General features: G+C 41.4%; 1 protein-coding gene across 6 annotated transcripts in view; it reads right to left on the bottom strand.

The window, feature by feature from the left end:
- The window catches only part of DDHD1 (DDHD domain containing 1), a 133,591-nt gene extending 121,305 nt beyond the window's left edge, over nt 1–12,286 (bottom strand). For all 6 annotated transcript variants that reach the window (XM_072629685.1, XM_072629689.1, XM_072629687.1 and 3 more), the window contains exon 1: nt 11,178–12,286. In XM_072629685.1, coding sequence (XP_072485786.1) covers nt 11,178–11,994 — 817 coding nt within the window. In that variant the 5' untranslated portion in view covers nt 11,995–12,286. The remainder of the gene's footprint in view (nt 1–11,177) is intronic.
- Nucleotides 12,287–15,569: the final 3,283 nt, after the last annotated feature.

The following is a 15,569-nucleotide window of genomic DNA, read 5'->3' as shown; positions in this document are numbered from 1 at the left end:
TTTTGGAACAAGGTTTGTGAGCCAGATGAGACTTTGGGAAGCTGCTAAGCAGTCCTCCAGCTTTGAAAACCCAGATGTTGGTGCTTCCTTCTCTGGTAAAGATGTACCTATGTTAATGGTGAGGCATTTGGAAGCATGTCTGCGGACTTTTGCTTTCTCTGTATTTTCTCTGAAGTTCAGGGTGTTGACTTTTTCCCCTGAACTAAATGAATGACACACATGCTTGATTAAAGTGCATTGCTAACCCCTCAAAACTTGCCTTTCCTTTTAGAAAAGCAGATTAAAGAACCTGTGATAGCAGGAACCCCCTGTGTATGTTGGGGTGCTTACTGTTACAAGTCATTAGCTTCCATTTGCTCCATTCTAATTTTGAAGGAATTATTTTCTCCAGTGAGCATTTGGGCCTCCTTTTCCATTTGGTCAATTTTGTTTTTAAGGCATTCTTCTCCTCATTGGCTTTTTGGACCTCCTTTGTCATTTGGCTTGGTCTATTTTTTAAGGTGTTATTTTCTTCAGCATTTTTGGGGTCTCCTTTAGCAAGCTGCTGACTCATTTTTCATGATTTTATTGCATTTCTCTTCCCAATTTTTCCTCTATTTCTCTTACTTGATTTTCAAAATCCTTTTTGAGCTCCTTCATGGCATGAGACCAATTCATATTTTTCCTTAGGATGTAGGAGCTTTGACTTTGTTGTCTTCCTGTGGTTGTAGGTTTTGATCTTCTTTGTCACCAAACTAAGAGTCTATAGTCTGATTTTTTTCCCTACTGTTTGCTCATTTTCCTGGCCAATTACTTGACTTTTTAGCTTTTTGTTAAAGTCTCTGCTTCCAGTGTGGAAGGTGTACTGTCTGTCCCAAGATTCAGGGGTTTTGTGCTCAGCATAAGCACTGTTAAGTACTTGTTAGCAATGCTGGTATTGGGGGTAGACTTTTTACTTCACCATCTTGACTCTACCCCCAATGCCAGCATTTTTAAAAAAGATCTGTGATACTCTCTAATGCCAAAATCCAGATTTAGTCTTGATATAAAGAAAAGCTTGCTAACAATCAACCTAACAGTGTAATTGAGTGCTTCAAAATATACTAAGTTCCCTCTCAGTGGAGGTTTGTAAGTACACTCCATATGATCATTTGTCAGTAGAGTTATAGAAAAGATTCTTATCCAGGCTTGGACTGAACTAAAAGCCTTATAAAGCTCCAGCCAATTTAATCAACAAGTATTTATTGAGCATCTTTTATGTGCCAAGCACTATGCTTATGTTTATGCTGATGCTAAGCTGGAGATACAAACTAATTCAGTTCTGAGGAACATGCTCGAGGCCTCAGGTTCCCCACCCCTGAACTAATCCATTTACTCCTACTCCTACTCTTAATCCATTTACCTCCTCCTCCTACTGGCTAAATTTTTTTATATATCTATTACATGCTAGGTCCTATGCTAAGCACTTTACAAATATTATCTCAATGTCAATCTCACGACAACCTTGGGAAGTGTGTGCTATTATCCCAATTTTGCAGATGAGGAAACTGAGGTAAACAGGAATTGCCTAGGGTCACACAGCTAGTAAGTATCTGAGGCCACATTAGAACTCAAGTCTTCCTGACTTCTGGCTTGGAGCTCTATCAACTGTGCAGGCCAGGCAGGCAATATATCAAGAGCTAGGGATACAAAGACAAAAATAAATAAAAAACAAGACAGTACTAAGATTAAGGGGGACTGGAAAAGGCTTCCTGAAGAGTACTTTAGTTGAGACTTGAAGGAAGACAAGAAAGCTAGGAAGTAGAAATGAGGAAGAATGTTTCAGATATGGAAACAACCAGTGAAAATGCTCACAATAGGGAGATGGAGCATGTTGTGCAAGAAAACTAGTCAGTAGGTCAACAGGCATTTATTAAGCACCTATGTGCCAGGCATTATGCTAAGCACTGGGGAAATAAAAAGAAGCAAAAGACAGTACCTCCCTTTAAGGAAATCACAATCGAATGAGGGAGACAACAAGCAAACAAAAACATTAAATGAGGTCAGTTATATTTTGTTGGTTGAGATAATATGTATATACAACATGTAAGAATTCATACAAAATAAATGCAAGGCAGTTTTAGAACATTAGCAATTGAGAAAAGAGTAGGACTCAAGAAATGCTTGGTGAAAAAGGTGGCATTCAAGCTGCACAATGAAGGACATATGGGATTCTAAGGTAGAAGAGATAAAGGAGTACAATGCAGGTATGAAGGACAGCCAGTATACAGACAAAGAGATAGGAGATGGACTGTTAGATGTGAGAACAGAGAGAAGACCAGTGTGACTACACTGCAGAATGCAGTTAGGGGAGTATGTGCTACAAGGTCAAGTAAGATTTGAAAGGGCTTTACAAACCCTAAACAGCAGAGATATGGTCAGATCTGCATTTGTAGAGAATAGACAGGAAGGAGGAGAGGTTTGACATAGGACCAATTAGGAAGTTGTTGCAACATTCTGTGAGAGAGATAATGAAGTCCTAAACTAAGAAGGTGGCTGTCTGAGTAGAGAGAAGCGGATGGATGCATGAGATATAGAGGAAGAAAGAGTAAGATTTGGTAACATATACATGTATGTATGTACATGTGGCCTGAGTGAAGTGAAAGATAATGCCATGTTACAAATCTAGAAGTTGGAAGGATGGTGGTGTCTTTGACAGAGGCTAGTTTAGTAGAGGGGTGAGACATTCAGTCCTAGCTGTTGACAGGAAATCAAATCTTAGGTGCGAAACTGGGACTAGATACTGAGATCTAAGAAGAGGGCAGAGATTTGGGGTATACACAGTTGAGAGCTTGACAAGGATGATAATCTAGTAAAGAGAACTGAAAAGGGGAATCAGAGAGGTAAGAGAATCAGGACAGAGTAGTATCACAATTATCTAGAGATGGGAATATAGATGGGAAGGTGTTCACTAGTGTCAAATTGAATAGAAAAATCAAGAAGTATGAGGATTGAAAAAAAAAGGCCATCAGATTTGTTAAGTAAAAGATCATTAATAACTCTGAAGAGAGCATTTCCAGTTCTGAGTGATGAGATTTTGGGAGAAGCTGAACATTAAACAGACCAACACAATTACAGAAACACACATAAGCAAAGAGACAGAAAGAGTAAGTACTACACAGAAAATAACATGAGTGTGACCATTATAAGATTATACTCATATGGAAAAACACCCGTCTCACGGTATTTTAGGATGCTGTCACTAAAGAATTAATGATTTACTGAGGATTTCTGCGTCCCCAATTCCCTCCCACTCTCAAACAAATCATAACAGAGAGGCAACACTCCTCGCTTCAGGGGGTTTTCCATTTTTTTTATGTCATGGGCCCTTGGAAGCTTATGGACCCTTTCTCAGAATACTATTTCTTTAATTTATAATTGACAGAAAACGCTAACTTTCAGTGTGAGGTTAATGAAAATAAAGATGCAATTTTTTTCCATCCAAGTTCATGGACCTTTGGTTCAAAAACAAATAAATAAACACTCTTAGTATTTGCATTGCTGACCATATAGAATTAAGGTAGGGGCCAGAATAAACAGGCCTAGTCTACATACAGCCAGTAGGATGGGGCCTAAACTTTTTAAATTAATTTTTTATGGTGAAATTTCAAAACACAAAGAAAAACAAAACAGATTTTTATGATAAACTGGGAATTTCTATATCTTGCACTTCTTAAAAAAAATATACCTGTATATCCTAAATTTAACAAAATAGGAAAAAAAACCTCCTGTTTGTGTTCTTTTCTATACTTTTCAGATTTTGTCTATGCAGTTAAGAAAAGATTCATTATTGCTCTTTTTTCGGCCTAACACTGCCAAATAACCTCTCATGTTTGATAACTCTGTCTCATCTTACCTATGCAGTATTTACACTATATCTGAATTAGATATCTAGCTCTAAGACTATACCCACCTTCATCACCTACAATTATCATTAAGAAGCTGAATACTGCAAATGTGGCACAAAACAAAAGTCATTTTGGCTCAGTTTCTCAGTACCTCCAAATCAGTACTCTGATAATAGCTCCAAGGATCATTTAGGGGGGAAATATAATTTTCTTCCTTCATCAGACTCAAAAGTTTAAAGACATACTTCAAAATATCAAAGTTTACTGAATTCCTTTTAATTCCTTATAGAGCTATCAAGACACCAATTTATCTAAACCACCGTTTCCCAATTTGTGGAATAAAGAAGACTGACGGGCTGAGTTATTCTGAGCTGCCAATTCACATGTAAACCTAAAAATAAGCAAGTACCAGCCCTGGTACTTCACCTAATACTTCATCATACCTGGTATAGGTACCTTGCCTCCTATGGCAACCTCCTATATCCTAGGTCTTCCTCCCCCCTACTTTTTACCCCACCTCTTCCCTCCTTCCCACTCTCACTTCTTCCTCTCCATTTTTCAACTTCTTTTTGAGTGTTGTCTTTTCCTAAGGGATTGAAAACTTCTGGAGGGCAGGAACTGTCTTTCTTTTTTCATATTTGTATTCCTAGTGTTTAGCCCTGGCACATAGTAGGCACTTAATGAATTGATTGATTAATTAATTAAATTAATTAATTTATTGATTGTTGAAGTATACTTTCTATATGAATGGCTATGTGCTATAGTGGTATGCTGAGCTAGAAGTTAAGAAGACTTTAAGTAGTAGGTTCGAATCCTACCTCTGACACTATCTGTGCCTGTGGCTATAGCCAATAATTTAACTGTTGATATTTTATATGGCCCTAGTCTGGTGATCAATGCCTACCATTAAAAGAAATGAATAAGAGAACTATTAATTTTTCTCATTGTAAATGAAACCAGAAGACAAAAGGAGGCTGTAGCTAAATGGAAAAATGGCCTTGGAGAAGCAAGAAGAGTTAGTGGAATTGTTTTTCCGTATTCAAAGGCAAAAAGAAATATTTCATGGGATGCTTAGTCATAATTGCACTATTAAAGACAAGTACTTGAATAAGGATAACCACAAAAGAACCTACCTACAACTTGTGTACCATCTGTTACAGAGAATGAAGAGAGAGATAAATTCTATGAAGAACTCAATAAGACCCTGAAAATTAAATCAGGAATACTTGATGACTTCTGTACAAAAGTGGGCTTAGGAAAACATGGTCCAAGAAAAGTTGTAAATGATAGCTCAAGAAACAAAACCCCAAAAAGCTTGTATAGAAAACACAGATGCCTCACATTATGACTACCAATATTTATTAAGGGCCTACTATATGCCAAGCATGATACTAGGCACTTGAGGTATAAAGACAAAAATGAAACTGACCCTGCTTCTCAAGATGCTTATTCTATCAGGAGGGAATACATGTTCAGAAATAAGCATATATACAAGATCTATATAAATAAAGACAAGGCAAATTTGGGGGGATAGGTGGCATCTAAGTGATGGAGATAGAGATCAGGAAAAGACTTCACATATAAGGTGTTGTTTATTCAGAATTTTGAAAGAAACTAAGGGTTCTAAGAAGTGGAAGTGAGGAGAAAGCGCGTTCAGGTATGAGGGACAAAAGCAAAGAGATGGAGGCATATTCTGTGTAAGGAACAAGAAGACCAATTTAGCTGAACCATGGAGTGTGGCAAGGGGAGTAAACTCTAATTATAGTTGGAAGGACAGATTGGGTCAGATTGTAAAAGGCTAAAAGAGCCAAACAAAGAAACTTATTTGATCCTGAGGGCAATAGGGGGGTAATGCAGTTTTTGTCAAGATTAGCCCTCTAATTATTATCACTGGGCAGCTGGAGGAGACAAGAAGACAATTAGGAGGCTTATACAATAATCCAGGCATGGGATAAGAAGACACTAGGATAAGTGTCTGTGTGAATAGTGAGAAGGGAAGAAATTCAAGTGGACAACCATGTGGCAGTGCTGGAAACAGTGCTGGACCTGGAATCAGGAAGGCTCATCTTCCCGGGTTCATTTCTGGCCTCAGACACTTACTAGCTATGTGACCTGGGTAACTCCCTTAACCCTCTTTGTCTCAGTTTCCTCATCTGTAAAATGATCTCCACCACTCCAGTATCTCTGCCAAGAAAATCTCAAATGAGGTCATGAAGAGTTGGACACAACTAAACAACAACAAAGAGATGCAAGAGATTTTGTAGAAGTAGAAAGATGCAACTAACTGCAACAAACATTTGACAAAAATGAGGTGTGACTATAAGAAATTAAGGATTAATGCTAAGGTTGTAAACATGGATGACTATAATAAGATGGCTGGTGCCCCTAAGGACAATTCAGGAGGGCAATGGATGGGAAGATAAATTCTGGACACATTCAGTTTCAAATTCCTTTAGGACATCCAGGAGATATCACCATTTCAGGAGAAAAACTGAGGTGGGGGTGGGGTGGGGTACATATATATATATATAGGAGTCATTTGCATAGAGATTCTAATTGAACTCTTTGTAATCTCACACACAGCCAACAATAATTTATTAAGCTCTTACTAAGCACCAAGTACTGTACTAAGCCCTTAGGATACAAAGAAAAGCAACCCCTGCCCTCCCCCCCAAAAAAACCAGTCCCTACTCTCAAAGAGCTCAGAGGTGAAAACATGCAAACCACCATGTACAAGAGATATACACTGGATAAATTAGAGGTAATCCACAGAGGTAAGTCCATTGAAAGTGAAAGTTCTCAATGATCTCCAAATAGCCAAATCTAATGTTCTTTTCTTGGCCTTCATCCTGTTTTACCCCTCTGCAGCATTTGACATAATTGACCACCCTCTTCTCCTCTCTAGGTTTCCTCTCTTTGAAAATTAGCAAAAGATACTTAGGAGAGGTTCAGGCAGGTAGGGGGAAAACCAAAAAAGCAGGGTAGATTGTCAAGCTGTAATGGTCATTTAAATGGGGAGATCTTTCATATTCATTAATACCTATTGTGGCCTGCCTGAGTCACATGGAAGCTCCAGTCACATGGAGCCTGTGATGGGAGGAGTTCGTTGAATGGGTGCAATAGGAAGAGGTGGAGCTAGAGCAGAGCTGAGAGGAAATTAGTGTTGAGAGCAGACAGAGCTAGGAAAGATGCAGACAGCTGGCTGGCCTGAGTTTAAGTGACTGTGATTTTAAGAGGGCCTGCTGATGATTTGTTTAATGGACCTGTTTGTGGGAAGCCTAGCAGGGGCAAGGCTTGGGGATGGCGTTCTCCTCTGCATTGTTATTGTGTATAGATCTTTATTACTGGGATGGATTTGGCTTTTCTAGTGTCTGAATAAATGTTGTGATTTTGTCTTTCACGTGGAGAGTCTGTTGTATTATGGCATTCAGAATTGTGCCGCAATATTCATGGCCACCCAGGGCCCTGTGAATATCATACTGGTGCTACACTAGCTGAAGCAAGGGCCTAGGTGCAGGGATGGGGAACCTGAAGCCTTAAGGTTACATGTGGCCCTTCAGGTCCTCAAGTGTAGCCCTTTTGACTGAACCTAAACCCTACAGAACAAATCCCCTTAATAAAAGGATGTGTTCTGTAAAACAAACCTGCAAAGCTGCAGGTTCCCCACCCCTGGCTAGAGTAAGACTAGACAGCAAATCTGTATTAGACCCAGTTGGTTTGGGTATGTGATTTCCTTGACTAACTTTCTTAAAGTATAGAGTCTGAAGACTTTAGATATGTTGTTGTTGCTGAGTCCTTTCAGTAGCTTCCAACTCTACGTGATCCCATTTGGGGTTTTCTACTGCAATGGTTTTACCATTTCCTTCTCCAGCTCATTTTTCAGATGCAGAAACTGAGGCAAACAGGGTTAAGGGACAGGTTCACACAAGTATCTGAGGCCGGATTTGATCAAGTCTTTCTGACTCCAGGTCTGGCGCTCTATTCCGTGACATTTATGAGAGTACTGAATAACACTGCCCCCCCAATCCAACAGAAACAAAAACAAACCTGATACATGATAGACATGATTGCCTATATTGAGAGGAGTTATTTTCTAATCAGTTCTATATATAGCCAGACCATCATATTGTTAGAACAAAGATATCAAATTAGAAGAAAAAAGGGAAAAAGATATGGTGCATAATTACAGCTCCAACCCAACTTATTTAGACAAGCTTAAAATTCAGAAATGGAAAAAAGAATAGACTATTACCATTTCCCAGAAAGTCTAAATATAGCTTTCTTCCAAATAAATAGAAAGATATGGCAACCAAGGGTTAAAACTTAGAATATAAACTGATCATGATCATGAAGATTATAAACAGTATTGCTTCATAAAACAAAAGAGGTATAAAGAAAAAAAAAAACAAGCTTGTCAAGATATCCAATTAAGCCAAACCACCTTGGAATATTTAAGGATGATAAGGGAAGAACAACAGACAAAATAGAGGAAAATATGATTATATAACCAAACCAACCATTTTCTCTATCAGTTATGGGGCCAATGCCAAGCATTCAAACTCTACTTCAGAAAGCTCAACTGTGATAGGTGGGCCATGTAGTTCGATTGCAAAATATATGCTTGCCAAAAAGACTATTTAATGGAGAACTCACACAGGGCAAGTGTTCACATGGTGGTCAGAAGAAGCAACACAACAACACTCTCAAGGTCTCTCTTAAGAACTTTGGAATTGATTGTGTGACATAAGGAGACATTGGCTCAGGACCACCCAGCATGGTGTGTACACCTCAGGGAAGATGCTTTGCTCTATGAGCAAATCAGAATTGAAACAGCTGAGAAGAAACACAAGATGCACAAATTTAGAGAATCCAGCCCAAATGTTCACATGTACATATACCTGCCCTGCAGTACAGCATTCTGAGTTCATATTGGTCTGATCAACCAGTCCAACATACTGAAACTTGACTCTTGCATACTGATGTCATTTTGGTCCTCTTTGAAAACGAAGGACAACAACCAGTAACCTATTAATCATGGGGCCAACACATATGGAATCTAACATCTTAGTACATAGATTATATTCTAATATACAATATGAGGTAGTAGAAATGATCTCAAAGGAAAAACAAAGGCAAGAAGATCAGCTGGACTAGACCAAGTATACTTACAGATCAATGAAACAATAAATATTTATTAAGCACCTACTCTGTACCAGACACTGCGCTAGGCAGTGGGGATACAAAGACTCAAAAGATAGGTGAGGTTTGTTATCGAAGCAATGCAATTTTTAGGATGCCCTTTAGTATTCGATTCTTTAATCAAGTCTCTAAACTTGTTGAAATTCACTTGCTTGAAAGGTGTGTGTGTGTGCGTGTGTGTGTGTTTCTCATCACTTATTTCCAATGCAATGGGAAGCAACTTATTTATTCTAACAGATATCTCCCCCTCTTTCAACTATTTTCAATTTCTCCCTTCCCACTATACATTGTATACAAATATGCCCAGATCTCCAGCATACTTTAAAAAACCCACACTTAATCTTTCCATCCCGGCTACGGATTAATTTCTCTTCTTTTTGTAGCTGAACTGAAAAAGACATGCTCTCCACTCACTCTCTTCTTAACCTCCTAAAATCTGTCTTCTGACCTTATCATTCCACTGATACTGCTCTCTCTCCAAAGTTACTAATGGTCTCCTAGTTGACAAATCTAATGGCCTTTTCTCAATCCTAGTTCTTAATCCTTCTGCAGTCTTTGACACAGTAGATCACTCTCCTCCTAGGTTTTCAAAACACCATTCCCTTCTGATTTTTCCCTACCTGACTCTTTCTCTGTCTCCTTTGCTGGATTCCTCTTCCAGATTGTGGCCTCTAACCCTAGATGTCCATAAAGGTTCTGTCCTGGGTGCTCTTCTCTTGTCCCTCTACACTACTTCACTTGGTAATCTCATTAGCTGCCATGGATTTAAATGCCATCTTTATGCTAATGATTATGAAATCTACTTTTCCTGGGTAGAAATTTCTCTTGGGCAGAAGATTCATCTTCTGACCTTTAATTTCAAATTTCCAACTGCCTTTCAGACATTTCAAACTGGATGTCCAGCAGGTATCTTAAACTCAGTTTGTCCAAAACAGAACTCATTCTTTCCCCCTAAATCCTCTTCCACCCCAATCCCCTTCTTTCTCTATTACTGTAAACAGCAATACTATCCTTGTCCCTCAGGCTGACTACCAAAAGAGTCATCCTCAATACCTCTCAACTCCCGTATTCAGGTTGTTGCCAAGGTCTGTTGATTTCACCTTTGCAACATCTCTCCAATATGCCCCCTTCTCTTTTGTTTTACTGCTACCACTCTAGTGCAAGCCCTCATCAGCTCATATCTGCATTATTGCAATAGTTTGCTCATGGGTCTGCCTGCCTCAAGTCTCTCTCTACTCCAATCCATTCTCCAGTGAGGCACTAAAGTGACTGTCCTAAAATTGGAACAAGACACTCTAGCCATCCTGGGATGCTCATCCTCCTCAACTCCCACTGCTGACCCATTGTCTACTGGAAGCCTTCACTAACACCTCTTAATTTTCTTTTTTAATTATTTCATATCTATCCTGCTTGTGTATGTTTACTTGTCTCTCCCATTAGATTGTAAGATCCTTGAGGGCTGGGACTGTCTCTAGCCCCTTTGTATCCCTGACACTTAGAATATTGCTTGGCACACATATGGCCCTTAATAAATGTATATTAAATTGAATTACCCAACACCAGAAATTTACTTTCTTAAGATACACCATTGTTGAGCATCTTACATATTTCTGAAATCCTCCCACTCCCTAAAACATACCGCTAAATCACCGTTATTCAAAGTAATCAAACCAAATCAGATCAAGCGGAATAACCAGAATCACGATCAAAAAATTAAACATGGTGATCGTAAAATCTGTTACACTATTACCTCCAGCTAAGGGGGATGGTGGAGTGTCGTTATCTTAGCAGGGCCTTTTTTCATCTGCCTTTTCTTCCCACAAAAGCACCTGGTCCTGTTATCTAGATGTGACTAGAACCTGGACTTCTATCTTTTTTCCTCTCTAGGGAATCAAAGTTAAATCTAAAGTAGGGATACCCTCCTCCTTAAATCTCTCCAAGGCATAATATGCAGCAGCCCTCCACTTTTACCTTAGTCAATATCTAAAAGAGCGTCTGGACTGAAGTAGAAATTCTCGTTACTGTATCCTCAGCAGCTCGGACTGTGCCTCAAACATGTTACCACCGTAAATGGGGATCGAGCCCCTCCCCCTCCTCCCGCACCGTACTCACGATTCCAGTAGACGGGGTAGCACTCTCCCTGGGCCACATCCACCTCGTAGAGCCCGCCTCGGACGCACACCGGCTCGACGTGGATCAGCTCCTCCATCTCCGGCTCGCTCAGGCCCGAGCTCCGGCAGTAACCACAGGTGCTGTCCTCATCCTCTTCCCCGGAGCTCGAGGCTGGGGCGGACTCCCGCAGGGCCCGCGGCCGGCTACCAGTCACCTGAATCAGGTTCCGGAAGGCCAGCTCGATGCGGAGAGAGTCGTAGCCAATGAAGGGCTTCCAGGTCTTCTTATCTTCCTTGTAGAACCAGCGGACCTCCTCCGGGCCCAGCTCGGCCACCACTTCATAGCGATGCCGGGACGCCGGGCAGCCCGAGCGGGCTCGCTTCCTCTCCCCCGGCCCCGCAGCGGCCGCCACCGCACTGCCTGAGATCGATGAGTGCAGGGACGACTGCTGAGCCTGCGGGGGAATCAGCAGGGAAGAGGAGCTGCCGCCGCCGCCGCCGCCGCAGCTGTCGCCCTCGCTGTAGTAGCGCAGGGAGGAGGCCGACTCTGCCGAGCTGAAGTCGAACGTCTCGTCGCTGAGGCAGGAATCCAGAGTCAAGTGATGGCTATGCTCTTCCAAGCCCTGCGCCAGGGGCAGCCCCGGATCCCCGCCCAGCAGGGCCACGGTCACCTCGGTATCCGTCGAGTCCCCGCCGGGGAGGTGCTCGTAGCAGCACACGCTACTGTAAACCGTCTCGGAACTCAGCTCCCAGGCGCTTCCGCCGCCCCGGCCGTTAGGCTCCGGGCTCAGCGGGGAGCCTGGCCCAGGGTAATTCATGGTGCCGAGCCGCGACCGGCGGCCTCACCTCACGCCGAGCCCCGACTCCCAGCGCGGCCCGGACACATTCAGAGCTAATGTCAACACCCCTTCCACCCGGAATTTTAAAATCTGGAAGTCTTCGTCGGGAACGCACAAGCAGCCGCGGTTCTCCGAGCCCCGCAGCGGCGGAGGCGACCGAAGACTCGTTCCATCCAACGCCCCATTATCACGCAGCCCACGTCGTGGAGGAGGCGCTCTAACTAGCCAGGCTCCCCGAAGCTCCGCCTCTGCTTGCGGAGCGGGCCGGCTCGGTTTGGCTGGGTCTGGTCCTCCCCGGGCCTGATTAGTCCCCATGACGACCATCACCGCCCCCTCCTCCATTCTCCCGCGTCACCAAGGGCCTTGTGTGCTCGCTCCGCGTGTGCCCCCTCGCAGACCTCTATCCTACGTGGCCAAGGAGGCGGTATTGTGGAGAGAACTAAGGTTTTTCATCTCTCTGTGGCTCAGTAGGATTAAAAATAAGGCTGGCCTTGCAAGGAACAAAGCACGTGATTCCTTTCTAGAGATTGGTTCTGTGCCCGCTTCCCACACAGGGACGCTTCATTCTTCATTCAGAATCCTGGAAGTGCTTGAGAATTTTCTTTACTTTGTTCTGGTGTCCCTCTACGACCCAGCCTTTGGAATGCACTTCAGTTGAGTTCAACTTCTTTTCCTTTTGGCCACTAGTTTCATATTTCCTTTAACATATTGCTTTTCAAAATTATTTTTAATGTATGTATTATATCTGTCTCAATTAAGTTAACAGCCTCTTCAGTACAGAGAACTAGAGTGTCTAAAAGTGGACTGGACTGCCTTGTGACTGCCTTCCTTATCATGTTGCTATAAAAATGTAGACTGGATGACTACTTAACAGGGATGTTAGTTGAAGAGCATTTAAGGGCCCACTACATGCCACAGCACTGCTCTAAGAGCTAGTGATATAAAGAAAGGAGAAAGCTAATCCCTGTTCTTGAGGAGCTGACAGTCTAATGGAGGAAACTATAAACCAACAATTAAGTGAAAACAAGCTATTTACAGGATAAATAGGAAATAATTAACAAAGGGAAGGCCCTGGAATTAGGAGGGATTGGGAAAGGCTCCCTTGTAGAAGATAGGATTTTAGTTGGGATTTGAAGAAAGTCAAGATAGGCAGAAATGGAGATGAGGAAGGAGAGCATTCCAGGCACGGGGCACGGTGGACAGCCAATCCAAAGCTGGAGATAGAGTGACAAGTTTGTGGAACAGCAAAGAAGCTGGTGTTACTGGACTTTGAGTGGGAGGATGATGTAGAAATGGAATGAACAATGAGTTTAATAATCATCTTGATTTGCTTAAGCACGTTTACCATCTAGGAGAGGCTGAAATAATCTGGGAATCAAAATCAGCCAATTAGGAGAGGCAGAATGAGTGTTGCTCAAGTTTGACATACCATTGATCCTTTGTGATGTCCACTGAGTGAACCTGAAACACCTCTTCTGTGCCAGAAACCCCAGGGCTCGATCAAACCGGTTCATATTTGCACAGATGTCCTAGTTCCCCAGTACTCTGTGTTCCTCCTATTCTCCTGCCTCCCTTTGTTGTAAAACCATACGTAAAAATCCCCAATCTTTGAAGCAGCAGATTAGGTTCTGCTGTTTCTCACATACATGGGCTGTACTCACCAATAAATTTTCCCAAGTTTTGCACTTGAAATGTGCCCCTGTTCCCTCTGTTCAGGTGCATGGTGTACCCTAATTAATCAAATTTTCAATTAATCAGGGATAAAGTGTAAAAAGACTGAAAAAATGGGGGGGGTAGCAGGAAACAGGGTGGGATTTGATTGTTTGGAGTTGTTTTCCAGGCTCAGGCTAGATTGTGAGCACCACAGGGTTCAGTCCTCTTTCAGCCCTGATGGGTCACAGATGTACTGAGTCATATGGGTTTTGTGCCTGCTGAGTCTGAGTCAATCAGAAGTCAAATCTTTGTTATATATGCTGGGAGGTTAGTATTTTACTTTAGGGATTCTCTTATGAGAAGGATCTTGTGATTACCTGGTTGAAACACTGAGTGGCCTTATGTTCAGACCCCTGACTTCTCTTTTGATCTAGGGATGTAGGTTAATTGTAAATCCATATTGCTCTCATTGGTTTTGGTAAAGATAAAAAGGTTGTCTGTTGAATAGATGGAAGGCTTGGTAACTTAGGGAATGTAAAAGATAAAAAGGTGTTTTTGGAAGTATTTGTTTGAACTGATTAAAGTGATTGTTCACCCCTCAAATGTTGCCTTTCCTTTTATAAATGCAGATTTAAGAACCTGTGATAGGCCCCCCTGTGTATGTTGGGGTGCTTACTGATGCAGGGGGATGCTAGATTATGAAGGCTTTGAATTCCAAACAGAAGATGTTGTATTCAATCCTAGAGATGATGGGGTGCCACAAGAGTTTATTGATTGAGGGAGCAAGAGAATTGTCATGGTTGGAGCTGCACCTTAGGAAAATCACTTTGGAGGCTGAATGGAGAATGTATTGGAGTATAAGAACAGACTTGTAGCAGGTACACCTACCAGCAGGCTCTTGTTGTAGTTCAAGTATGAGGTGGTAAGAACTCAAACCAAGATGGCAATATCAGAGGAGAGAAATAAATAGCAATATCAGAGGAAAGAAGGGGGTGTATTGGAGAAATGTTGCCTTGGCAGCAGATTGAATATGGAGTATGAGAGATAGTTAGGAGTTGAGTATGATGACAAGATTGTTAGCCTAAGGGACTAGGAAGATGGTGGTGCCCTCAACAGTAATAGGGAAGTTTGGAAGGGGGCAGGATTTAGGTGGAAAGATAATGAGTTCTGTTTTGGACATGCTGAGTTTAAGATTTGTACTGGACATCCAGTTAAAGATGTCTGAAATATAACTAGATATGTAAGATTGGAAGTCAGCACAAAGTTTAGAGCTGGCTAGATATATTGAAAATCATCAGAATAGAGGTAGGTGATAAGTTCATGGGACTGATGAGATCACCAAGTGAATTAATATAGAGGTAAAAGAAAAGGGGGCCCAGAACCCCAAGGCATTTTGCAGAAGAGATTCCTATTTAGATGCTAATTGGACTCAGTGGCCTAAGGTACCTCTAACTGAGAATCTTTGTCTTCAGAATTTTGTGCAGTCTTACATAAAATTGGTATTCAATAAATATTTGTTAATAATGATAATCAAATCCAAACAAGATCACTTACCATCCTTTTCAACTCTTAATATTTTCACTTAAGTTCTATAATTTTCCAGCTCCATTAAATTCAATGCAACATTTATTGAGCACATACTATGTATAAGGTATTATGCTAAGTGTTGTGGGAAATATGGATGAAGATGAACAATATAATCCATACCAAACTGATTTCATAAATATAGATATATGTGCATATATATGCATCTATACATATACATGTATATGTGTATATATCTATATCTATATATACAGAGCTGTTGTGTTGACCTCATTGTTGTATGCCTGTGAAACATGGACAGTCCACCAGCACCATGCCAGGAAACTGAATCACTTCCATTTGAACTGTGTTAGGAA

The sequence above is a fragment of the Notamacropus eugenii genome, chromosome 1 (assembly GCF_028372415.1).
Source record: "Notamacropus eugenii isolate mMacEug1 chromosome 1, mMacEug1.pri_v2, whole genome shotgun sequence".
Classification (NCBI taxonomy): domain Eukaryota; kingdom Metazoa; phylum Chordata; class Mammalia; order Diprotodontia; family Macropodidae; genus Notamacropus; species Notamacropus eugenii.
Note: the sequence above shows the minus strand (reverse complement) of the source record. Positions and strands in the feature narration are given on the sequence as shown.